Raw genomic sequence first — 26,104 nt, 5'->3', positions numbered from 1 at the left:
TCTATCTAGATTACTACTATTATCTTTATATCTCATAAAAACTGTGCATATTCCAAAACTCCTGGACCGATGCTATAATCTGTGACTTCTTATGCTATTATCTTTATATCTGGAGTCGGATCAACCATACGATGGTTTATTTTTTGAACACTACAATGAAAAACTTGATTGGACCTTTGCTGATTGCTGCAACGGTGATTAACGATGAAGAAATAGTGGATATTAAATAGACGGATAAAAAATTAAAAAAAAAATTGGATATCGAGTAGATGGATGTTCCAAAGAAAAACAATTAAATTTTTTATAATCAAAGAAAATGATACACGTGGGATTGAATAATTAGTGATGGATTATTCACCAATTTATAATGTTAATATTAAGGAAAAGATAAGATTAGTTTATCTACATCAAAATAAAACATAAAAAATTGAAGATAGAATTTTAAAGATAAGATAGATGAATAATAAGATAATTTCTAAAAAGATAACAAGATTGAAATAGGCGCAGGACACATTTCAATCGATTGGGTAGTATTACCAATCGATTGAAGTTGGCAAAAAATTCAACTTCATCACCTTCCAATCGATTGGATTACATTACCAATCGATTGAATTTGGCTAAAACTTCAATGTCATCACTTTCCAATCGATTGTATTTGGCAAATCCATGTTGTTTTCGTGAATTCAATCGATTGAGTAACAAAAACAATCGATTGTTTTGAGGCATTCATTCGATTGGAAAGTATAAACAATCGATTGGTTTAAGCGAAAACCATTCTACCTTACAACTTTCAATCGATTGTTTTGTGATACACTGTAATCCAATCGATTGAGTTATCATTCAATCGATTGTTGATTGAATTTCAAGGAAACACGATTTGGAAGCCATGGACGAACGTCACGAGATCAAATTTAATATTTTAATCGATTGGAATGGCCAAAAGCTTTATTAGAATCAATGGAGGATGTAATTGGTTGTTGTTTTTGTATTTGATTGTTAATAAATATAATAGATAATTGATAAAATAATAATTTATAAAATAAAAAAGTTTCTATAATTAAATAAAATATATGGGATTAATTTGTAATTAAAATTAGTTCAAGGACTATGTAACAATTGTTAAAAAAATTCTAAAAATATGTTTTCTAATGGGATCATTAAGTGGTCCAAAGGTTCTGGGACCACCGAATCCTAAGCCAAGTTAAAGCCTATTTCTACCGAAGTAGGAACTTACCGTTGGAGAGAAGGTAGAGAAAAGTTTTGCACAACTTTTGAGATGAATGAGGATTGATAATGTTCCATAATAACTTGTCATTTGGCAAGTTATTATAAAAATAAATAATTAAATAATAATTAATTTAATAATAATCATAATAATTAATTATATTAAATAATTATATTTTTATTTAATTAATAATTTATATTAATTATTTAAATAATAATTAATTAAATAATTAAATCATAATTAATTTATTAATAATTATAATAATTAATTAGATTAAAAAATTAAATTTTTATTTAATTAATGATTTATATTAATTATTTATATCATAATTAATATTGAATATTATTTATATTATTATATTAAATTATAATTAATTAAATTTATTTACATTAAAAAATAAATTTAACTTTTATACCTTACAAAATAATTTTTTGTTGAGTTGGTTATTTTTATTTTTAAAATTTAAAAGGTTTAATTATTCTGTTGGTATCTATAGTTTTGCGAAATTTTTAATTAAATTTTTATATTTTTTTTCATTTTAATTGGGTCCCTGCACTAAATTAGTGTAATCCCAAATTATATATTGTGTATTATTATTATATATTGTTACAGATCCGGCCCACGGATCCTACACCCAGAACGGTCCCCGAACTCGGTTACTAGGGTCCGACCCCCTTCGCCCTTCCAGAAGGCCCGGAACCAGCCCACTAGAGCTCCTAACCAACTTTCGAATTCAAACGTCTCTCTTATCTTAGCCAAATAAGATAAGATAAGATAAGATAATTCAAACGTCTCCCTTATCTTAGCCAAATAAGATAAGATAAGATATTCACCATCACTTATAAATAGAGGACCCAGGTCCCTCCAGGTATTCATTCATTCCTCACACCTTCTACCTCTTAGATCCATTCTGACTTGAGCGTCGGAGTGTCTTTGCAGGTACCACCCTCCATTGCTCTAGGCAAGTGATCCGGTATCTGCCTCAATCTGCAAGTTCTCGATCCATCTCTCAACCCGTACCAGAGACATCTTGTACATTGGCGCCGTCTGGATAGTAAATTCATATCTTTTAATAGTAAATTATTAATATTCATATCTTTTAATAGTAAATTATTTTTAATTTTATAAATTTAAATAATATTTTTTTAAAAAATAATTATATTAATTTTAAGTATTTTAATTAATTAATTAATTAATTAAAATTACAACAGAAACTAAAGTTAGTTCCTTTTAATAGAGAAGAGAAATACTTTAAATTCCTATTTATTGTTTGTGACGCAAAAATTAATATAAAATTATTTTTTATGACAAATGAGATATAAATAAAAATTAGGATAAATTCGTGTTTGGAGATGGACTAATTAATTTGTTACTGTGAAAGTGTGGAAGAAGTAGACTCAGAATTCTGACTTGCTAAGTTTAAGGGGCACTACCTAATGGTAGGAAATAATAATAATAATAATAATAATAGTAATAAAATTTTTAGAGAGTAACAAATTTTAGTATATTTTGTTATTATTTAATTTATATAATTATTAAATTATTTTTAATAAATAAATTTTATTAATTTATATATAAAAATTTTAAAAAATATAAATAAAAATTGTATTGATTTATGTGTATAAATTTTAATAAATATAGATATAAATTATATATTTTTTATATGTAAAATCTCTTATATTTATAAGTATAAATTATTACTGGTTAAATATTGATAAAAAATAATAATATTTGTTAATTATGTAGTATTGCTAATAATAATAATAATAATAATAATAATAATAATAATAATAAAAAAAAGCATCCCATAATCTTTACAAAAGAGAGCTTAAAAAAAATGAAAAAAAAAAAAAAAACCAAAGAAATTGCTACCATTTTCTATGTAATAACCGCCCACTAGTATAATTTTTTTTCCTTTCTCCCTCTTTCTAAATTTGAGTTCCTATTGTTCCCAAAGAAAGAGTTCAGATTGTAACAAAGTATAGTAGTTAGCTGCCTCATCTTCAAGCTCCCACAAATTGTCACATAATGAAGAAAATCCATTATTATTTTCACCCTCTCCATATTCTCCGTTGTTATTGCTACTAAATCCAAATTCACCAAAATCTAGGGTTGACCCATATTCATCACCGCTACTTGGAATCCCAAGTTCATCATCAGAGGCTTGGAGAAGGTGTCTCATGACCCTCTCCTTATCATCCTCCTCCTCCTCCTGATGAATACTTGTGAGGGTATTTTGGTCATTTGGGTTAGTTGTGTGGAGGGTATTTTGGTCATTTCCTTGAGATTGGTGGCTGTTGTTGGAAGGTGTACAAGTGATTTCTTGTTGGAGGGTTGTCATCAAAGGAGAGATATCTTGTGTAGATTCCTCTTCCTCGGACTCAAGAATTGTCAGTATGTGGTTGTATTGTTTGTTCCTCTTTGTGTTTGAGCACTCTTCAAAATCTACTTCCCCTTCTAATTCATCTCTAGGCCTCTTTTGTACCACACTAATAATTTTGTCCATTTTAATTTGCCAAGAGAAACAGAAAAAGAAGACGACTTGCGAATGAAATTGAACCAAATATGATTCAAGACTTCAAGTGTTTTTTTTTTTTTTTTTTCAATTGAAAGAAGTGCTTAGAAGCAACGTAGGTTAAAGGGAAGAAAGAGGACGAAGCAGAGGATGAGGAGAGAGAGATGGGGATTTGAGAACATTATATAGGAGAGAGATAAGAGAGTAATGGTCAAAACAAGGGGAAAAGAAATGCAAAGGTGGGGAATAATTAATTTAATTGTGGGGGAGAAAAAAAAAAAAGAACAACTTTGTAAAGTCAGTTTGTTAGACTAGACTTGAGCAGGAGAGAGAAATATGCCTAGAAGATTTCAAAAAAGGAGAAAAATAATATGAACTTAATTAATAAAAGATTGAAAGTGGGGAAGAAATTAAATAAAGGGAATTGTTGGACATGGATTTGGAGTGTTTTGTGTTGTCATATTTTAAGGGTTAGTGTTCCTTTTGCGTAAGCACCGTTGGATCAGATGGTGGATGGGAATGCGTGAAGGGTTAAGGCACCGACGGTGATGAATGGAACTAGTGGGAACTGGGAAGGCGTGGCGCTTTGCCTTTGCATGATTTTGAAGGCATGGAAAGGGCCACATATAGGTACCGCTAATGCATAATGCAGGTAATATGTGCCATAAAAGATAAAAGCATATATTCAAAATTATAATTAATAAAAGTTATTTTAATAAATATATTAAAATTTTAAAAATTTTATATATTCTTTATAAAAATTTAATTATGAACCTATACAAATATATATTGGCTAAATTTTTAAAGTATAAAATAGTTTATACTGTATCTTGAGATATACATACCACTTAAATAAAAAAAAATTTATATTTTTAAAATTGAAAATATTTGTCTTTATCTTGCTATATCTATATTTAAAGATGACATTGCTAATTTTTTATTTTCGAATACCTAATTTGTTACCACATGATCTACAAGTTAAAACCCGAGCAGCTAAGAAGCACTTGACATCACATGTTTCGTTGCGAGTTAGATAGAATCTATCAAAGATGGACAATTATCTGATTTGTGTTACGAACCCATTTTAAATATGATATTTATTTAAAATACGTATTTTTTGTATTTAAATTGTATTTAAAAAATAAAAAAGAATTAAATACGTTTAAATATATTTAAATATCATCATATATCAGTATATTTAATTTTATTTTTTAACATATATTTTTAAAATGAGTTTAAAAATAATATTTATTATTAATTATTATATTTAAAAAAATAAAAAATATTAAAAATAATTAAAATTTTAATTTATATTTTAATATTAATAAAATATCAAAATATTATTACAATATATCTAATAAAAATTTTAAATTTACGTGTCTATATATTCTCTATATATTCTGTACCTATGTGTCCATATCAATATTCATGTATCATAGGATAGAATTCAAGTATAGGTTGATAAATTCTATCCCATTAATTTGCTTCTTCTAAATAATTTATTCTCTTGACAGGTTTTTCTTGAAAAATTATAAATGATATCATTTTTATGTTTGAATAATCTGTTATACATTTATTTTTTTGTTTATATAATAATATTATATATTATATAAATATTAATATGTCAGAGTATTAGTGATTTTTATTAATATCTTTTAGCCAAAAAAAAAAATCATCACTACAAAAATCAGTTTAACATATTTGAGTTACCTATGTTTTTTCTTAAGGAAAGAAACAGCCAAATTTCAAAAATATGTATTCTTATATTATACAATGTATAAGTATGAAATTCTATAAGATAGTATATTCTTTAATAGAATATTATTATGATGTTACTAAACTAATTTTTAACTATATGAAAAAATAAAGAAAAATAGTATTTTAGTAAAATAATTTTGTATTATAAGGAAATAAGCGAAATATATTTCTACTGATGATTTAATAGATGAATTTATTTATTTATTATTCTTTTCAATATTTCTCACTAAAAATTTTTCGCTTTCATAAATATATAATATGTTCTATACATTTCTTAATTATATTTTCGATCATAATATGTAAAAAGCAGAAAACATCTTAAATAATATTTTTACTATAAAGTGACAAATAATTATTATTATAATAAAATATGTAGATTATTAAATTCCTTGAGATTTTCATGATATGATTATAATTTTTATCAAATTATTTAATACTTGTTAATGCGACTTTTAATGCATTATTTGTAATATTTAATTAAAGGAAATATGTTTATATTATTCTCTATAGGTATTAATATACTAAACATTTCACTTATTTAAAAATTATTAAATATTTTAACTGGAAATAATCATTATCAGTATTTTATATTATTTATTAATTACCTATACTTTAATTAGATATTTAAATAAATTAAAGTATGGAAAAATGTAAGTAATCCTGACTTCCAAAGCTCTGATTATGACCACATTTTAATAAGAAAATATTTTAATTGATAAGTTTATTATTTAATTTAATATTACACAGATATGTATGTCAATCATAAACCATCTATCTGTGAACTGATAAAGATACATAGTTATATAGTTATAAAAGTCTATAATATTATTAATTTATCCTAGTATACGTATGATAATAAGGTGCCAAAAAAAATACCCTTAGTTTATCCAATAATTTTAAGGATTATTGGATGAATTATTGGATATCGTCAAGATATTTATTTTGTGAGATTGGCATATTCACCACAAATTTGATGAAATAGCACGCTCCTGATTATAATATCCTCTTGACAATTAGGATGTAACCTGCTAAGTGCTAAAAGGATAGAAGTTAGTTGTAATGGTGGACTCAAGAATTTAATTTAATTATATTTCAATTTTCTTGGGTCAAGGTGGAAATTTCATAGCAGTATGGAAATTAAAGAAGCATGGAAAATGATGTGCAAGCCGAATACATATTATGAATATGAAAAGAGACACGACAGGAATCATGGGAAAAAAGATGAGTGCCGGGAAGTAAAAGAACGATGATAATAATAATAATAATAATAATAATAATAATAATAATAATAATAATAATAATAATAATAATAATAATAATAATAATAATAATAATAATAATAATCATGAAGAGAACATTTTTCCCATCTTCTTCTAGAATCTAGATACTGAAGATTGAAGAATTCAGATCACATATGTAGTAATCGGGTTCAACTGTATATAGTTATATATGTATTATTATTATTATTATTATTATTATTATTATTATTTCGAACGACGTTTTCGACCCAAAAAAACAAAATAATTATAAATTATTCAAGGATTCAACAAGAAATTAGAGTTTTATATATAAGAAAACCATTCAAATTTTATTTATACGAATCCTATTTTATTTATAAATATATATTAAGTTCAAATAAAATAAGAGGAATATAACACTAAAAATCTTACAAATATTATCTATCTAAGTAAAAAATACATTTAAATTCAAGCCAAACACCTTGTTCGGTAGGTCGGGTACCGGACGGTTCGGATCAGGATCCTGAGGTCAACGCTTCGGTTAGCGGAGAAACTCGTTTGGTCGTAATTTCCTGGTCCTGGGGGAGCGAGGTCCCGAGCACTTCGTATGGAGGGGGTGCCACCTGCAAAGACACTCCGACGCCCTAGTCAGAATATGTGCAGGCGGAGAGGAAATGGTGTGTGAATGTGACGTACCTTGGGGGGAGAGCCAGTCTCCCCCTTATATACATGTCAGTAGTGGGCCCCCTTCAATGGTCAGGCCCATACCCTCAAGGGCGCTGTCCTTCGGCTGCGGGCGAGCCGTACGGGACGCGTGTCCGGGTCGGGTGGAGTACTGGGCCGGCTAGAACTCGGGTCGGGTTGACCCGCGTGAGTTTGGGCCAGGCCGTAACACACCTATATAACATATAGGAGTGACAAATGTGCCGCAAATCGCCATATATTGGCACACTAAAATTGCAAATAATAATAATAATAATAATAATAATAATAATAATAACAATAATAATAATAATAAATCGAATTAACACTACTACATAATTGACTTTTACTAACATTTAAATTATCAAATTATATTAAAATATTACCTATATATATTAGTAATATTTTAACAAATGTTAAATATACCATATGTTACTAAAGAGTTTTACTAATATTTTTCTAAAGATTTAATAATATTTAGTAAAAATATTACTTCTATAGTAATATTATGAGAAATGTTTCAATATATAGACTTTTCTTGGTAACACTTAAAGAAATGTTACAATAGATATATATTTTGTAACACTTAGAAAAATGTTACCATAGATAACTTTCTGTAACACTTAAAAAAATGTTACAATAGATATTTTATGTAACACTTAAAAAAATATTACTATAGGTATTTTTTATAACACTTAAAAAATGTTACAAAAGATCTTTAGTAACATTTTTTTAGTTATATTATACTATTTTTTATTTTATATTATACACAATATAAATATACTAAAATTAATTACTACAACATAAAATATTTTATTAAATTCGCAAATTCACAAAATAAAATTTTTATAACCTCTTTCATTAATCAATAATTATTGTACAAGTTTGCTTCGTAATGCAAATAAAATGAGAAAAAAAATACTTATAGCACTTAAACTTTATGAACATTCCATATAAAAAATCAGTTTTGTTGTGAATTAGATCAAAGATACACTGAACGATGAGAAAAAGCTAAATGTGGTACATCTTTAACTTCAGCTAGCACAACTGAAGATGTTCCCAGTGTTTTGTAGCAGATGGAGCACTAAGTGCTGTTGCCACTTTCTCTCTAAGACCCTAAACATTTCAAACACATAAGTGAGAAAATTTTAGTTATACAAAATGAATTTCTTGTTCTTTATTATTATAAACAAGTTTAAAACATTGAAACGCACCCTATGATCATATTAGGATAATGCTACTCTTCTGCAAGCAATTTTTTGGAACAAAATAAAAAATAAATCAGAACAAGCATGAAACAAAAAAATAGCAAATCATCACCTTAATTCTTAAGAGATGTACAATAATACAACTAACAAAAAGTTTAACAATCAGAAAAATTCCAGCAAATAAGATGATTAGTCCTCCTTTCTTTACCTACCACTAGGTATTGACGGAGAACAATGAAAAACAAAGTAAAATTGTACCTACCACTTCCAGCAACACAATAGCGGATCTCTTCGTCGGTGTGAAGATGCTCTTCAAAGAAGCTTTTGATCTTCTCTTCATAGTTTGACAATTTTTCTGGGTAGACCTCACAAACATCTTGCAGAAAATGTGCTTCAAGTCAATCTGTAAAAGAGGCACGCATTAACATACAGCAAGAATTTTCATAAAGTCATATTTTTGCATTTTATTCATTCTTATTTGCATATAGTTATTTGTTTTGAGTTTAGGAGTTAGTTCTAAATGAGAGTGTGGCACATGAAATTGTGAAAATAAACATTGGCATAACAAAACCATATAGGAGTAACCGTGTTCTTCATGAATCTTTTTCAGCTCTGAATTTGTTTTATAGTTATCAGCATCTAACCTCTAGCTAAGCACTCCAAGTTCTGGAATGTTAATATAATAAAGCCAAATATGTGAGTGTAAACAGTGTTACCATAAAAGTTCTCAATGACACAACTATAACTGGTAGCCTACCATCAAATATGTGAAGGGTTTGATGTAGTATCCCCTAACTCACCAATGATATTAAGAATTGACTATTTATATATAAGTTTTTAGTAAAATAAACAATGTTGTATCCTCTAGCTCAACCTGTTATGTGTTTTTAGTATTTCCATTTATTAATAGTGATCCAAAATATGTTAATCTGAATACATATAAATTAAAAATTTTGTGAAAAAAATATATACTTGGCTAACCGCAAGAAGAATTGTAGCGAAAGAAAGGAAATGTTGAAGTTTGTTGATAGAAAAATTGCTGACTCCAATTGATTTTGCAAGCCCCAATTTGTGACATTGTTCCAGTGAAGTCCAGACTCCCTTTAAATCAAATGGCACCAAGTCATTTTGATCATGATAAGAGGCTTTAAATAATCCAGGCTTGGCATTCATTGGCCAATGAATTAAGTAGAGATCTAAGTATTCTAATCCAAGATTCTTGCATATGAATTACCACAAGTCCATAAGTTATTCATTCGTATTATTGAACTTAATTAAACTAATTAAGTAGGTCTTACTGAAGTGATTTACATAGAGTAGGAAGAACAAGATCGGGATGGTTATCAGATAACCATAACTTAGAAGTGATGAAAAGTTCATCCCTGGAGCTTGTGAGACCAAGTTTAATGGTTTCAGCAATGGCTTCTCCCAGAGCCTGTTCGGAGCCATATATAGAAGCAGTGTCAATCAGAAATCAGAAATAAATGCTTAAGAATTGACCCACATTAAACTTTGAAGCATGGAAAATGATGGTGGGAGGGCATATGCAATCATAAAAAATTTGAAATTCAATTTAAAAAATATTTAAAACTTAAATTCAACAAAAATTTACGATCAATGGGCTTTATATTTACTAAAATTAACAACTCACTATAATATTGGCTAAAATTAGCTGATATAGTAATGATTTTTTAATAATAATAACAATAATAAAGAAGATAATATGAAATTATAAAGGGGAGGGGACTAGGGGAGTAACCAGAAGAAGCTTGAACAAGTTCAGATCCTTTGAGTATATATTTTGCTCATTCAACGGAGTGTATTATGTCATTAAGTGCCAAGTGACACCACAAATAACCGCTGATATGGTGGCACCAGTCAAAGTAAGATATGGTGACAAAAACTAAACACTAGTAATAGACAACAAGAAACACAAATCTTCACGCTGATAAGTGTTAGAATACTATGACACACCAAAAATAAACACTAATGATTCTTGTCCCCGACCGCAAAGAAGCTTCATATAAAAATAAATCAGTAACCTTGCAAAAAAAACCACATAAACTGAAATGCAAAATTAAATTTGATTTTGCTACACATATACATACCCTTGGACCTATAAGAACACCATTGTGTTCGGCTGACATTATTATAGAAACAATTTACACACCATTAATAAAATCTAATATATATATATATATATATATATATATATATATATATATATATATATATATAGTCTTTAATTACTTGCAAAGTTGACATTAGAATCAGTGGCATAATTTGGTTTTGCAGGCAATAGCTTAGGTGCATTGGAAGCATAGTTGGTGGTATAATAGTTCAATCCAATGAAATCATATGAATGTATGAGTTGCTTAGATTGCTCTTTAGAGAACTTAGGAAATCTACTTCCAACTATAGATTTTATACTTTCTGGATAATCTCCTGTTGTCAAAGGTTCCATAAACCTATATAAAATAACAAATAACTGTTTTACTTAGATTCTAAGAACCAATCAATAATTTAAAAGCATGGGTATTAATATTAATATTTGTACTTACCATCCATACATAAAGTCAAGTGATCTTTCAGCAGCACTTATATCAAGTGGACTATTTGAAAAAGAAGATAACTTATATAAAATTTTACTGACATGAAATAACTAAAAAAGAAAATCCAAATGCAATAGGAGATAGTTTACTGGCTGAATGCAAACAATACTAACTTCATTACACACTAAATTCATTCTTGAGACTTTAGCTTACAGCTTAAACCAATAAACTTTTTCGAGAGATAACTCATGACATAGTATCAAAGTCTCTTTGACCAATTAATCTTAAACTCGATTATTGTTGCCTACCATTCTTGAAAAAAGATTAAATATAAATTAAACTTCAAAGAAGATAAACTGAACATATGCATTGCTTAAGCTTCAACTCCAATAGACTCTTTGTGAAACTGCATGTTAGTTATAAAATCATTAAAATGCCTCTATCCAACTATTAAGCTTTTAGAAGAACAAGCATGATGATATAAGTATCAAAATAGATTTTTAGAAAATAAAATAAAACTCTGCACTGGTGCTCTCTTAATTAATTGTTAATTAATACATTTATATGTTTATGATGTTGGTTTTTTTATTCTTAATTTGATGCAAAAAGGTTAAAAATGAGCTGAAGTGTTTATAGATCACACTCTTGCATTACTTACATTACTACCATGGTAACACAGATATGATCTATGAAAGGAATTTTAGATTTCAAATTTGAATTCCAACCATAACAATAACAACATGAATCAACAGCAATGTCAGATCAAGCAGGATTTCAGTATCCAATTTTAGAACTGCAATCAAATTTAACTATAAATCTAGAAAATCACTTACTCTTAGAAACAATTACGAAGAAAGTAGCAGATTGCAACAATAAATGAGAAATCAGAACATCTTTCGACGAGTCCAATAAACCCACTTTTCTCGTGGGGTCATCAGCAGCGATGTTCGCGTTTGCGGGGACAGAGACGATGCATGAAGGTGGTGACCGAGATCGAAGGCGGTTCTACGATGACTACAAAGTCAGGAGCAACGGATTTCCTAACTGCACATCTACGGTGACAATGACGATAGCTAATGCGGCGAGCAGAGGCAGCAACAACGAGCATCGATAATTCAGATCTGGATCGAAATCAGCAATAGTTGAGAAATTGAAGAACTCCGTGAATAGAAAAAGATTAATGAAGAGAGAAAATACTTAGCGCAGTGGAGAGTGAAATCGAGAATTTGAATCTGAAGGTAGAGCAAGAGATGATTAAGGTCTGAGGAGGAGCGAGATGGGGTTTACAGTGTATTCACAGCGTGAGGAGGAGTGAGAATGATTGCAAATGGTTTCTATTTACCCATCAGATTTGTTTTATTTAGTAGTGATTTTTAACTGACAATAGGTAACACTTTTAGGAAGTTTTGTAAAAATTAAATATATTTACTAACATTTATAAATAAATGTTATTTAATATCTAATTTTATGACCATTACTAACACTTTAAAAAATGTTAAAAAAAATGTTACTAAATCCTCAAAATGTAGTAGTATAGATATTTGAACCTATTAAAAAAATGCCTATCTAATCCGCGCTGTTTCGGCCTATGGACTTTGCTACGGAAGAAAGGCAAATTCGATGGGTGTTCGCCTCTTTTTTTTTTAACCCAACAACGCACCTAAACCAAATCTAATACCCATATCAGGAAAAAAAAGAGATAAAAATCCTCGAACTAAAATAATGTGTTGACGACTAAAAGTAAATTAGATCTGCACTTTTTCTCGCTGCCCTCACCATGCTACTGTGCTCACCATGCTTGCCGCGCCCATCTCCCGTGGCTGCATCTGCCTCCCATGAATTCTGCAATGTTAAATATTTAACAAAGCTCTTTATGTTTTTCAAGTTGTTAAATATTTTCTGTATTTTTTTTTCTTAATCTCGCTGCTATGTTTTTTTGTTGCATAAGAAATTTAAGTTTGTAGTTCTGTTTATTTTTTTGCATTTTTTTCTTTGTAACAAAAGGTTATTTGTAGGAAAACCGCCATTAGGCGGGTATATGACTGGCTTTTGGTGGGACGAGACGGAAAAAATACAAGATGGATCGGATTGGCCCGTTTTTCAACACTAATCGTATGCTAGATCTCTATTTTATTACTTTAATCTCATACAAAATAAGTGTAAATATGTCAAATGATTGTATTAAGTCACTCTCTTTGGCGTTGTCATCATAAGAGATCAGTATGGAGACACATACATGGACCTCATGTCCCATGCTCTATCTCCTATTTCTTTTATATTGATGTTTTAATCAATTTTGACATAGATTAAAATTTGAAATCTAACATATTACTTGTGAAAGAAAAGTCTTTCATCCATGTTTTGATTTACCATACAAGACAACTATTTAGAGTTGCCTTCTCAAATAAACAATTTAGTTTGTATCCCTTAAAGATGTTCATGTAATTTTCAAATATTTTAAATAATTAAAAAATATTATGTAATTCACAGTTTTTTCTCCAACCTTTCAAAATTTTGTCTCTTTCATTCTATTCATCAAATATAATTTAAAGAAATTATGTATCAGAATATAAACAACAATCAACCCAAGAAGAAAAAAAAATTGTCACCAATTAACCCACTATTAATAAAGCATAGCAAATGAAATGATGTTTCTTTTATCTCTCTTTTTTTGTCGTCTTGCTATTTTCTTCTTTTACTTCTTCTAGAATTTGCTAGTTGAGTGAGTCATCATTCTATTAGTATTAGAATCATTTTTGAAGATTTATTAATAAGATTTGATGAGCCGTGTATATTATAGTACAAGTTAGCATGTATACATATCTTAGGTATTCATAAATCAAAGAATGAAAATACAATTTTACAACTTTTACCTCAAAGTTCTCCACCTACTTTATTTTTGTTATGGTATTAGAGCTTTAACATAAGCTTTGCCAATACCCAACTTTTTTCATGCCCAAAACATCTATCTCAAATAAGTGGTCTTCTTCCTTCCTTTCTTCCCCTTCCTCACTAGTGACGAACTCTCCCATCAATGTTGCTGCTGACACCACCAGCCCTTACTACATACACCCCCAGTGAGAATCTAACTTCTATTCTTGTTACCCATGTCCTAATAGAAATTAGCTACTACTCTTGGAGTCGCTCTTTCTCTATGGCTGCCATTTCCAAAAACAAGTATGGGATCTTTATTGGATCAATTTCTTTCCCTGCAACTGATAATTCTCTATATCCGCACTGGAAATGTTACAATAGTCTCGTTCTTTCTTGGTTATTTTACTCTTTATCTCATTCTATCACACAAAGTGTCAAATATTTATCCACTGCTTGTTTGGTTTGGTCAGATTTGAGAGAACAATTTTCTTAATTTGATCTTCTTCAAATTGCTAAGCTTCAAGAGGAGGTTTATGCTCTAAAACAGGGATTTTGAAATATTCATATGCTCTCAATTTTGTTTATGTCAAATATTCATATGTCTAATGGTTCAAGTGTCATTGCTCATTATAAAGGCATTTTGAAAATTTTTTTCTTTAGTTATTCATGATGTTCTTTATTTTTATTATTTCTATTTTAATTTAATTTTCGTCTCCAAAATCACTCAAATGCTTAATTGTGAACTTAATTTCTCTCATCTATCTTGCACCTTTCAAGAATTCAACAGGTTGAAGATGATTGGTATAGGTAGAATGAGAGATGGATTAGATGTTCTTGAAAATGCCATCCAAATTCAACCTTCTTCCCACATAAGCCAAATAAATTTCATACACTCAACACAAATCATCCAGGCACGGACCCACCTTCATGAATGGGGGGCACTTGCCCCCAGTGACATTTGATATTTTTAAATCCAAAATATATATATATATATATATATATATATATATATATATATATAAAATATGCCTCCACTTTAAATTTTAAATGACCCCACTACAAATAAATTAAGCCCAATTATTAAAAGTCTAAACCCATTTTATCTTTTTATGATTTTGACTATTAGTTAACCTAATTAAATTTAGTCTTCTTCTGTTTTTAAATCTTAGCCGTCACTCATTTATTCTCTTAAACCCTTTTCTTAATTTCATATTTTCAATATTCTTTTTCTATTCCTTGTCTAGTGGTCATCTTCTCTTCATCAAAAGGTAAATTTTAAATTCTCTATTTTATTTTATATAGCTCTCTATGAGTCTATGTATCTTTCAATTTTATTGTTTCTCTTTTTGATATTTTCAATTGCAAATTTTAATTCAAACAATTATAGTTTAGGTATTAATCTATTTTTTATTCTCTTCATGAATTTATATATTTTATTTTATTCTCAATTTAGTGATCCTTATTATTTATTTGTTTATCTTTCGTTCTATTCTATTATATGTAATTAGATTGCATATAAATTTTTAAAGTGAATTGATCAATTTACTAATTTAGAATATATATTTTTATTTTTAGAAATAGTAATGGAAAAATATTTCAAAAGAAAGATACCACTAGAATCTGAAGTCACTCCATTAGTCTCTTCTAATAAAAAGAAGTTCTTAGAATTCAATGTGGAAAGTCTGGTAGCTGATCCTGGACAACGACCCAAAATTTCAAATTATGATCCAAATGACAGAGATGAAGTTAGACGAGCTTATTTGCAAAAAGGTCCTTGTCAACCAAGAGAACATGATTTTCCACAAACATATTTTGGAACTTCTCTCCGTAGATTTAATGCTTATTGGTTTGATGAATTTGGCAATTGGTTGGAATATAGTATTTCAAAAGATGCTGTATTTTGTCTCTATTGCTATCTTATGAAACCTGATGGTGCGAGTGGTGATGCTTTTGTAAAAGAGGGCTTTTCAAATTGGAAAAAGAATGAGCGATTACAAACACATGTTGAAAATCATGATAGTGCTCATAATCAAACTCGAAGAAAATGCGAAGCACTCATGAAGCAAAAGCAACATATTGAAGTTGTTTTTCAAAAGCATTCAGACCAAGCTAAAAGAGATTACCGAACTCACTTAACAGCAACAATTGAGTGCATCAGGTTCTTATTGCGACAAGGATTGGCCTTTCGTGGTGATGACGAATCGCACAATTCAAATAATCAAGGTAATTTTTTGGAGCTTCTTGACTTTCTTGCTCAACATAATATAGAGATTGATCGTGTTTTCAAAAATGCTCGTGAAAATCTTAAGCTAGTAGCACCTAAAATTCAAAAAGATATTGTTAGAGCTGCTGCAAGTGAAACTACTAAAGTTATTATTGATGATCTTGGAGATGATTTATTTGTTGTTTTAGTTGATGAAGCTCGAGACATTTCTGTTAAAGAGCAAATGGCTGTTTGTTTGCGGTATGTGAACAAAGAAGGGATTGTAATGGAGCGATTTCTTGGCCTTGTCCATGTTTCTAGCACAAATGCGTTGTCGTTAAAAGTAGCTTTGGAATCTTTATTAACAAAGCATAATTTAAGTTTAGCAAGAATACGTGGACAAGGTTACGATGGAGCTACTAATATGCAGGGAGAATTTAATGGCTTAAAAAGTTTGATCTTAAAAGAAAATGCTTGTGCTTTTTATGTTCATTGTTTTGCTCACCAACTTCAATTAGCACTTGTGGTTGTTGCAAAGAAACAGGTTGAAATTGCACTACTTTTTAATTTGCTTGCTAGTTTGTGCAATATTGTTGGAGCTTCTTGTAAATGTAAAGACATGCTTTGTGAAGGTCAAATGCAAAAGACAATTGTTGCATTACAAAATGGAGATGTTTCTAGTGGGCGTGGCTTAAATCAAGAAACAACATTGAAAAGGGCAGGTGATACTCGATGGGGCTCACATTATGGTACAATACTTAGCTTGATTTCTATTTTTTCTTCCGTGGTAGAAGTTCTTGAAGTTATTGAGGAAGATGGAAATAATCCTGAACAAAGAGCTGAAGCATGCCAATTATTGAATCATATTCAATCTTTTGAATTTGTATTCAATTTACATTTGATGAAAAGTATATTAGGAGTTACTAATGAGTTGTCTCAAGCTCTACAAAGAAGTGATCAAGACATTATAAATGCTATGACATTGATTAAAGTGTCCAAGCAACGATTGCAAAGTATAAGAGACGATGGTTGGTCCTCTTTGCTCAACGAAGTTTTACTATTTTTGTGATAGTCACAATATTCTTGCTCCAAATATGAATGATATATTTGTAACACAAGGAAGATCAAGGCGCAAAATCCAAAAGGTCTCAAACTTGCATCATTTTCAAGTTGAATTATTTTATCAAGTGATTGATAGACAACTTCAAGAGCTTAACAATCGTTTTACAGAGGTAAATACCGAGCTACTTCTTTGTATAGCTTGTTTGAATCTAAGTGACTCATTTTTTGCATTTGATAAGGAGAAGTTGCTTCGTTTAGCTGAATTTTATCCACATGAATTCTCTTCTACTCAACTTTTGGCACTTGATAGTCAACTAGAGAATTTTATATTGGATATGCGTCTTGATGATCAATTCTCAAATATAAATGGAATCAGTGGACTATCTCAAAAGTTAGTTGAGACAAAAAAGCATATTGTTTATCCATTGGTATTTATTTTGTTGAAATTAGCTTTGATTCTACTTGTGGCAACAACATCAGTTGAGAGAACATTTTCTGCTATGAATATCATAAAGAGTCGACTTCGTAATCGAATGGGAGATGAGTGGTTGAATGATTGTTTGGTTACATATATAGAAAGAGAGACATTCAATCAAGTTGATAATGAAACAATTATTCAATATTTTCAAAATATGAAAACAAGAAGAGAAGTACCTTCAAGATTTGAAGCGAAGAAAGTTAGCAGCTAATGTAATTTTTGGTTTTTTTTTGTATTCAAATAATTAATGTGCACTTTTATATTTTTAAATTTAAATTAATATATATTTTGATAATAATGTGTATTATTTTTGCCCCCCACCATAAATTTTCTGAGTCCGTCACTGAAATCATCCCATCCAACTTATGACATTTTAGATTAGGGCATCTTTCTGAACAATGTCTTAATATTTAACACAAACAATTTTCTTTTATTCCAACACATCATGATGAATCTCGCGATGTAGTTCATATTTCAAAGAAAAAAATTATCTTTTTCTCCAAGTTTTAATAGAGCAACTTTTATTTTTGATTTATTGCATATGGATATTTAGGGCCTTTTAAACAAAGTTTAATCTACAATCATAAATATTTTTTAACTATTGTTGACGATTTTAGTCGTTTTACTTGGATGATTTAATTAAAAGTTAAGAGTGAAGTTCCTCAACATATTAAGAATTTTATTGCCATGATTAAAACTCAATTTGACTCCAAAATTAAAAGTATATGCTCGGACAATGGGCTTGAATTTATGATGCACAATTCCTTTAATTCCAAAGGCATTATTCATTAAAGTAGTTGTGTCAAAACACCCCAACAAAATGATCAAATTGAATGTAAACATCAATATATTTTGAATATTGCTCGTGCCCTCATGTTTCAATCGAATCTTCCACTTCATTTTTGGTCATATGTTGTAAATCATGCAATATATTTAATTAATAGAGTGCCTTCTTATATTTGAAATTTTAAAATACCATTGAAACTTTGTTTAAAATGGCACCCAAATTATGAGGATCTCAAAATTTTTGGTTGTTTGAGTTATGTTTCTACTTTGCTAGCCTACATATCAAAATTTGATCTACGAGCCCAAAAAGATATTTTTCTTGGCTACAAAAATGGGATGAAAGATTTCATTGTTTACATTTTAGAAAACAAAAATATTAATGTTTCTAGAAATATTTTATTTCAAGAAAATGTCTTTTCTTATGCAAAAAACTGCCAACTCCATTCTTTCTTTTAGCCCAACCAACATACATAATTCCTCTACCAATTGAATCTCACACACGTGAGTCCAATTCCATTTCTCACAGGCCAAATAATACAAGCAATCTCTCTCTCCCCCAATCGAGCCATCATCCCTACCTACTGACCCGATCCTAACTTCAACCATACCTCCATCATTCACATTACCATCTTCTCAACCCATGCAACTCGAAACCACATCCTCTAATTCTTCTCAATCATAACTAATTACACCTTTACCTTAGAGCCAGACTCATCTTCATCACCTCCAATCACCCAACCTTCCACACATCCTGAACTAGTGTCACTGACTGTCCCTCCTCTCTGCCGAAGTCAGCGGCAATCTCATCCTCTCCACCATCTATCAGATTACGTTTGCTCCTTTCTCACCTCCTTAAAGTCTTCATTTTCAATTTGTATATATCCTCTGTCATCTGTTCTTTTTATCTCTTCTCTTTTTCCTTTTTATAAAAAATTTATATTATCAATGCATATTGAACCTGAGCTCGGATCATTTAAGAAAGACAATACTCAAGCTCAGTGGCGTATTGCTTTGAAAGAGGAACTAGCTGCACTGAATTTAAATCAAACATGGTCTCTATTGGATTGTCCTTCCCACATTAAGTCGATTGGCTGTAAAATGGTCTACCGGATAAAGAGGCGTCCGAATGGCTCTATTGAGCGCTACAAGGCCAAACTTGTAGCACAAGGGTTCTTTCATATTGAAGGCGTGACTTTTCTAGAAACGTTTTCTCTTGTTGTCAAATCACTAATAATTAGAATAGTTTTAGCTTTGGCTTCTCTCAAACACTAGCCGATACAACAACTGGACGTAAACAGCACATTTCTCCTTGGTGATTTAACTAAGGATGTGTACATGTCTCTACCACCTGGGTCAAGCTCTATCCGTACCAACCAATGATGTAAGCTTCTCAAATCTATTTATGGTTTGCATTAGTCAAGTAAAACGTGGTATATTAAGCTATCTAGCCTCTTAATTTATCATGGATATCAGCAGACGGTATTTGATTATAGTCTTTTTATTAAAATTGTGGGCACTGAAGTCTACCTCTGATTAGTATATGTGAATGATATTGTTTTCACTGAAAAATATTTAACTGAGATAGCCAATGTTAAACGAATTTTGGACAAAAATTTCAGAATCAAGAATTTGGGAATATTAAAATATTTTTTGAAAATTGAGGTTACTCATTTCACGATAGGTATTTCTCTGTCTCAACACAAATACTGCTTAGACCTTTTAGATGATACTAGTTTGTTAGGGGCCAAACTTGCCTCTATTCCAATGGTTAGTGTAACTAAGTTGTACTAAGATGATAGTCCTCCTCTTCATGACCCTTTCATTTATTGATGTCTGGTTGATCGACTCATATATCTTACCACCATAAGATCAGATATCACCTATGTCACTCAATGACTCAGTCAATTTATGGCATTGTCTACTCAAAATCATCACAGAGCATCTCTTAGAGTTCTTCGTTATTTTAAAGGAAAACCAGGAAAAGGACTTTTCTTTCCCAGAAATTCTACACTACAAATTTGTGACTTTAGTGATTCTGACTGGGACGGTTGTCCAGATACCCGCTAATTTTTAATCGGCTATTGTTTCTTTTTGGAAAATTCCTTGATTAGTTGAAAAACCAAAACACAAACCACAGTTGCTCGTTCATCCACAGAGGCGGAATAACATGCTTTAGCAAGTACCACATGTGAACTCCAATGGTTCTCAACTTACCACATGATCTTCACATCTGTTGTGATCGCCCTCTAGTACTTTATTATGACAATAGGAGAGCTCTTCATATTATTGCGAATCTTGTCTTTCATGAACATACTAAACACTTCGAGGTTGATTGTCACGTTGTCTGACAAAAATCACAAGCTAGCATCATGAAACTTCTTTCTATCAATTCTTCAAATCAATTGGCCAATATCCTCACCAAGCTGCTATCTCCAAAATCTTTTCATCTTAATTTGTCCAAATTAGGAATTCTTGACACATTCTATTCTCTAGCTTGTAGGGGCATATCAGAATACAAGCAACAATTAACCAAAGAAGGAAACAAAATTGTTACCAATCAGTCTACTATCAACAAATTACAACAAATAAAATGATGTTTCTTTCATCCCTTTTTTTTGGTTGTCTTGATATCTTCTTCTTTTACTTTCTCTAGAATTTGTTAGTTTGGTGAGTCAGCATTCTGTTAGTATTAGAATCATTTTTGAAGATTTGTTAAGATTTGATGAGCTAAGTTTATTATAGTACAGGTTAGCATGTATATATCTTAGGTATTCATACAGCAAAGAATGAGAAATACAATTTTATAATTTTTGCTTCAAAGTTCTCCACCTTCTTTATTTTTGTTATTATGCATACATAGTTTTTTAAAATTCCACAAATTTAGCAAATCTATTCACAATTCTTGTGATTTTTGACATAATTTTTTTTAATGATTTTCACGTCATAATAGCAAAAAAAGAGTATATTATCTTAATTAGCTTTAAGATATTAAATTTATAAAGTATTTTTTAGATATTTAATTTTTAAATATGTACATACCAAATAACCATTTCTGCTTCATTAACTGTGGACAAGCCTATTCTATAATTTTGCTTAATCATCTATGCTCTATAAAGGGGAATGGATCCTCTCAATTTTTTCTCAATTGTTTAGTAAAGTGTGATTTCTCACCTTAGATTCTTTAAGTGGACTAAAAAAAATGTGAGAATATATTGAATGGTAAAATATCATACTTTACCAAACAATTGACAAAAAAATTGAAAGGATCAACTCCCCTCTATAAGATAACTCATTTTCATAATTTTGTTATTTCTTTAAAAATGGGATCTTTCATTTCCAAAATCATCTTCTATGCTTCCAAGAAAAAAGAGTGCACTAAAACTATCTTCCTTCCCACAAGTTAAAGCCTTATGATTAACAATATTCGTTAAATCTTCAATTTGTTCTTTCTCCAGATTTAGTAGGAACTTATTCCACTGCAATGACTACTCCCACTTATACATATTCCACCACCCCATATCAATAAGGCAACCATTTTGTTGACACAATAGATTAAATAATAATGTAAATTCTATTTGACAGGCAAAGAATCAATTCGAGTGTTTTTCCAAAATAGGATTTTTTCACCGTTGCCTATATATTATGCCTTACTTTGTGATGTTTGAAAACACGGAGTTTGTCTTTATAAATGTCTTTTCATGGACTACCTAATATTAGATCTTTCTATAATAAAAGTATTATAATCTTCATTTAACCCTTGTGTTATAACTTTTACAACTTCTTCACTGCATAGTGATGCAACGAAAACGTGCAACGAAAACAACGGGAGCATCTGTTATATTTTCATTCTAGTAATCTATTCAACCATCAAATTTTGTAGTTTGATGAATTTGATATGTCATGGTATTTAGTTGCTTCACCTTAGATGTCATTCTTTTGGCAAAGTACTCTTCCAATTTGCACCAAATCTCACCCACATTCTTACATTTTGCTGGCTACCTTGTGAATCCAACTAAAGCGAAGAACCAAGAGACTATAAATTGATCATTTTACACCATTCCAAAAATTCTTAATTCTCTATTTTAGCAACTTTATCATCTTTAGATTTAGGTTAAATTATACAGTTGGTCCCTATATTTTTACTGAAATTGTAAATTGGTCCCTACACTTTAAAGTTTGTAATTAGATCCCTGTATAAATCATAATTTTGTAATTAGGTCCTCAATGACGTTTACAGTAAAAAAAATCGCACATTTACTATAATGTCCTATTCTTCCTCTTCTCCCTTTTCCTCCTCCTCCTCCTCTCTTCAACATTTTTATTCTTCTTCTTCCATTACCACCCTGAGCCACCACCGCCAAAGCCCGCCTCCATCCCCTTCTTTTATTATCCCTTCTCTTTTTCTCTTTTTTTTTTTTTCATTTCCTTCACAAATCAACATAAAAATAGTAGTTCAATTTACCACAATCATATAACAACAGTAACAAATCAACGTATTATAATAGAATAATTGAATAGATAAAAAAAGAAAATAAAAATCTTCATACTACAAAACAGAGGTCCTCGTAACATACGCATAAACAAATCATAGCCAGCAGTCAACGAGATTGAAGTCGTATCCCAAGCTTGTAAAGTAAAGGCAACTTAATAAGGAAACATTCATTCAAGAAATCCAACAATTCTTGAAAGAAAGAAAGTGAATTGAAATTACTTTGAGAGAGTCAAAGGCCTTCTTGAGCTCGATTTTGAACTGCATCATGGTGGAAGCCTGGCTGGATCTGATGATGGCGGCCAGGGCGCGAATAGCAACGTCGGCCTCAGCCAAATCGGGTTGTCTGCGCCAGTTGTTGAACACGTCGATAACGTTGAAAGGTTTGTTGGGATCAGTGGTGAAGGTGGATTGAGGGGCGCGTGGGCAACGGCGGCGGCAGCCCTTGTTTGGTAGTAGGCGGAGATGTTAGGATTGTGGTCAGTGGGCAATCCTATTGCGGAGAAGGATTCAGTTGGTAGAGGAAGAGTAATGGTGGACGATGTGTCCAGCCTTAGAGTCGCGTCATTCTGCTATATGATGGATCAGAACCTTCATAATGTTGTTGTTGTTATTGTGATTAAAAATACAAATTATTAATTTAAATTTTTAAGAAAAATATTTTTATGACATAGTATCAGAATTTTTAGACTATTTTTTTTATATTGAGTTGTTATTGGTGTTTTTCATTAATATTATGATGTTTTGGTGTAATACAGTGATATGGGGATAAACAGAAATCGTGAGTAACGATTTTAAATAAGACAAAAAATTAAAAGAAGTTAATAAAAATTGTGAAGTACGATTTTAGATAAGACAAAAAAAAATAAAAAATTATGAGTCACGATTTTAAATTTTTAATTTAAAAAAAATGTGATTTATGAAATCGTGAATAACAATTTCTTTTGTTATGCAAATCGTAAGTAACGATTTGTATTATACATCAGACTTGTGAAATACACCCATTTCAACTTATACCAACGTATTACACCGTTCCATTCATCATATAAAAAATAATTAACTGGACGAGGGTCTTATATATTGTAAAAAAAAAAAAACAAGCAGCATGCCTTTTCATCATATATATTAAAAACAGTTGTCAGTATTTCTCTGCAAAGCAAGCATATGATTTCTCTAAGCAATTTGACCAGTTTTTTCGGTTTATAGACTTTTATTATATAAAACTCGCATCAATCTATGAAAGTCCCCAAAAACCTTAACATTCAAAGACAAACTTGAGTTTCCCAATCAATGCCCTTTATTATATTGTTAGGTTTTGTCCTACCACTTCATGCTTTGAGGTGCATTTTCCTATCCAAACCACAATATATTAAAGGGCGGCACAGAACTAACTAATGAACCTTAATTATAAAATCGTAGTTCATGTACCTAAGAAACCAAGAGGTATCATGCATGATGATCAATTTTATTTTTAATTAATTTCGATTAATTGATTTATGCTTACAAGATCGAAATTCACGTGTGCTTGTCAAAAAAAAAAAAAAAAAATCTAGCCAGTACAACTAACCTAAGTTATATTTTTTAAAATTTTTCTAGGGTTAGGATCTAGATGGTGACCTTATATAATTAAAGGTCATAAATAATACCGCCACCGTACCCTGTAAGAGTGGCGTGTATATATATATATAATCTTTCTTGATGTTGGTGTGTATGGATTTAATAACCTGTCATTTCAGAGTATTATTAGGGGTGCTAAAATGTTTTATTATACCCATAATGCCATAATGGGAGCATCTTAAAGTACTATGAAGATTAATCAATAATTAAGATATATTTTATCTGAAATTGGGAGACACCCTGCGGAAATTCGGAAGCCTAGGTCATTGCACAAAAAAACAGATATATATATATATAGTGTCTAATTAAGATGAACATGGTCATTGATCAACACTATTTTATATCTTGCTTTAATATACATAAAAAAACTGAACATGTTCACAGGGTAGAACGCCACATGCTCCTTCCAATGTTAAATCTCTACTATCTCAATTTGATTATTAAAAAAAAAAAAAGTGAAAGTACAGATGAAGAAGAAAATAAAATTAAAGGATGGATGATTCGAGTTTGTCTTAATACGCTTTTACGTTTTCTTAAGTGATGTTTTATTTTATTATGATATTTTTTTTAATTTAAATCAATAAAAAATATATAAATGATTATATTTTTAATATATTTTATAAAATAATTTTTTTATTTTTTTAAATTTTTATATATATAGACTTTTTTTATTTGTTGTATACCTTTTTTTTAAATAACAAAGATCAAATTTTAAATTTATTGATTATAGAAATTTTAATATTATATCATATTTTTATTTTTTTAAATATTTAAATTAATAAAAAGTTTCGTTCACGCTACCAGCGGAGTCTGGGCACATTCCGTTCCTTTGATCAAAGAATAATATTCTTTGAATATTTTTGTGAAATTGAAAAAATAAATAAAAAAATATTTTTAAAATTCTTCTAATTTTTATGTCTAGAAAACTGGCTTATTTAGTACTTTCTATTTTTTATTACTTTTCTATTTGAATCTTATTTCAAGATTTTTTTCTTTTAGTGTCGTGTTTGTTCTATTTTCCTTTCGTTCAGTTAAAAAGAACTCCAAAGTCTACTTTTTTGTAGATCACGGTAAGAGAACGAGAAATTTCTAATATTTTTTCTATTTACTTTTTCGATGTTTTTATCTATCTATCCGAGTAATTAATATTAATTGAATTAAAATATTTTAATTAATATTAAATAAAATAATAGAAATAATAAGAGAAGAGAATGTAAGTGAAAAGTCTCTTTCTCCCAGTCATTAATTGCCGGAAATATACCGGAAGCACCGATAGAAAAAGAAAATATTTGATACGTGAAGCCATGATTTGATGTATTTTTTTATATATCATATCCCATTTTATAGAAATGGAAATTGATCTTCTCTTGTGTTAAAAAAATGACTTGTATTTTGGA

At 29.7% G+C, this 26,104-nt stretch overlaps 4 protein-coding genes across 4 annotated transcripts; 2 read left to right on the top strand and 2 right to left on the bottom strand.

Moving 5' to 3' along the window:
- Nucleotides 1-3,079: 3,079 nt before the first annotated feature.
- On the bottom strand, nucleotides 3,080-3,892 carry LOC107641844 (uncharacterized). Its single transcript, XM_016345273.3, has one exon. The coding sequence runs from the start codon at nucleotides 3,729-3,731 to the stop codon at nucleotides 3,168-3,170; it is 564 nt and encodes a 187-aa protein (XP_016200759.1). The 5' UTR covers nucleotides 3,732-3,892; the 3' UTR covers nucleotides 3,080-3,167.
- Nucleotides 3,893-7,492: 3,600 nt separating this feature from the next.
- On the bottom strand, nucleotides 7,493-10,095 carry LOC107643560 (uncharacterized). Its single transcript, XM_021123679.2, has 4 exons — nucleotides 9,958-10,095; nucleotides 9,628-9,747; nucleotides 8,909-9,049; nucleotides 7,493-7,633 (listed from the first exon to the last, which is right to left on the bottom strand). The coding sequence occupies exons 1-4, from the start codon at nucleotides 10,093-10,095 to the stop codon at nucleotides 7,493-7,495; spliced, it is 540 nt and encodes a 179-aa protein (XP_020979338.1).
- Nucleotides 10,096-15,655: 5,560 nt separating this feature from the next.
- On the top strand, nucleotides 15,656-17,344 carry LOC110272003 (uncharacterized). The gene has a single exon (XM_088486990.1). The coding sequence runs from the start codon at nucleotides 15,656-15,658 to the stop codon at nucleotides 17,342-17,344; it is 1,689 nt and encodes a 562-aa protein (XP_088343116.1).
- A 25-nt stretch (nucleotides 17,345-17,369) lies between these two features.
- Nucleotides 17,370-18,026, top strand: LOC148564000 (uncharacterized). The gene has a single exon (XM_088486989.1). It carries the CDS (start codon nucleotides 17,370-17,372, stop codon nucleotides 18,024-18,026), a length of 657 nt encoding a protein of 218 aa, XP_088343115.1.
- Nucleotides 18,027-26,104: the final 8,078 nt, after the last annotated feature.

The sequence above is a fragment of the Arachis ipaensis genome, chromosome B5, assembly GCF_059453495.1.
Source record: "Arachis ipaensis isolate K30076 ecotype BB chromosome B5, ASM5945349v1, whole genome shotgun sequence".
NCBI lineage: Eukaryota > Viridiplantae > Streptophyta > Magnoliopsida > Fabales > Fabaceae > Arachis > Arachis ipaensis.
The sequence above is the reverse complement of the archived record's forward strand: the minus strand, read 5'-3'. Positions and strand labels throughout refer to the sequence as shown.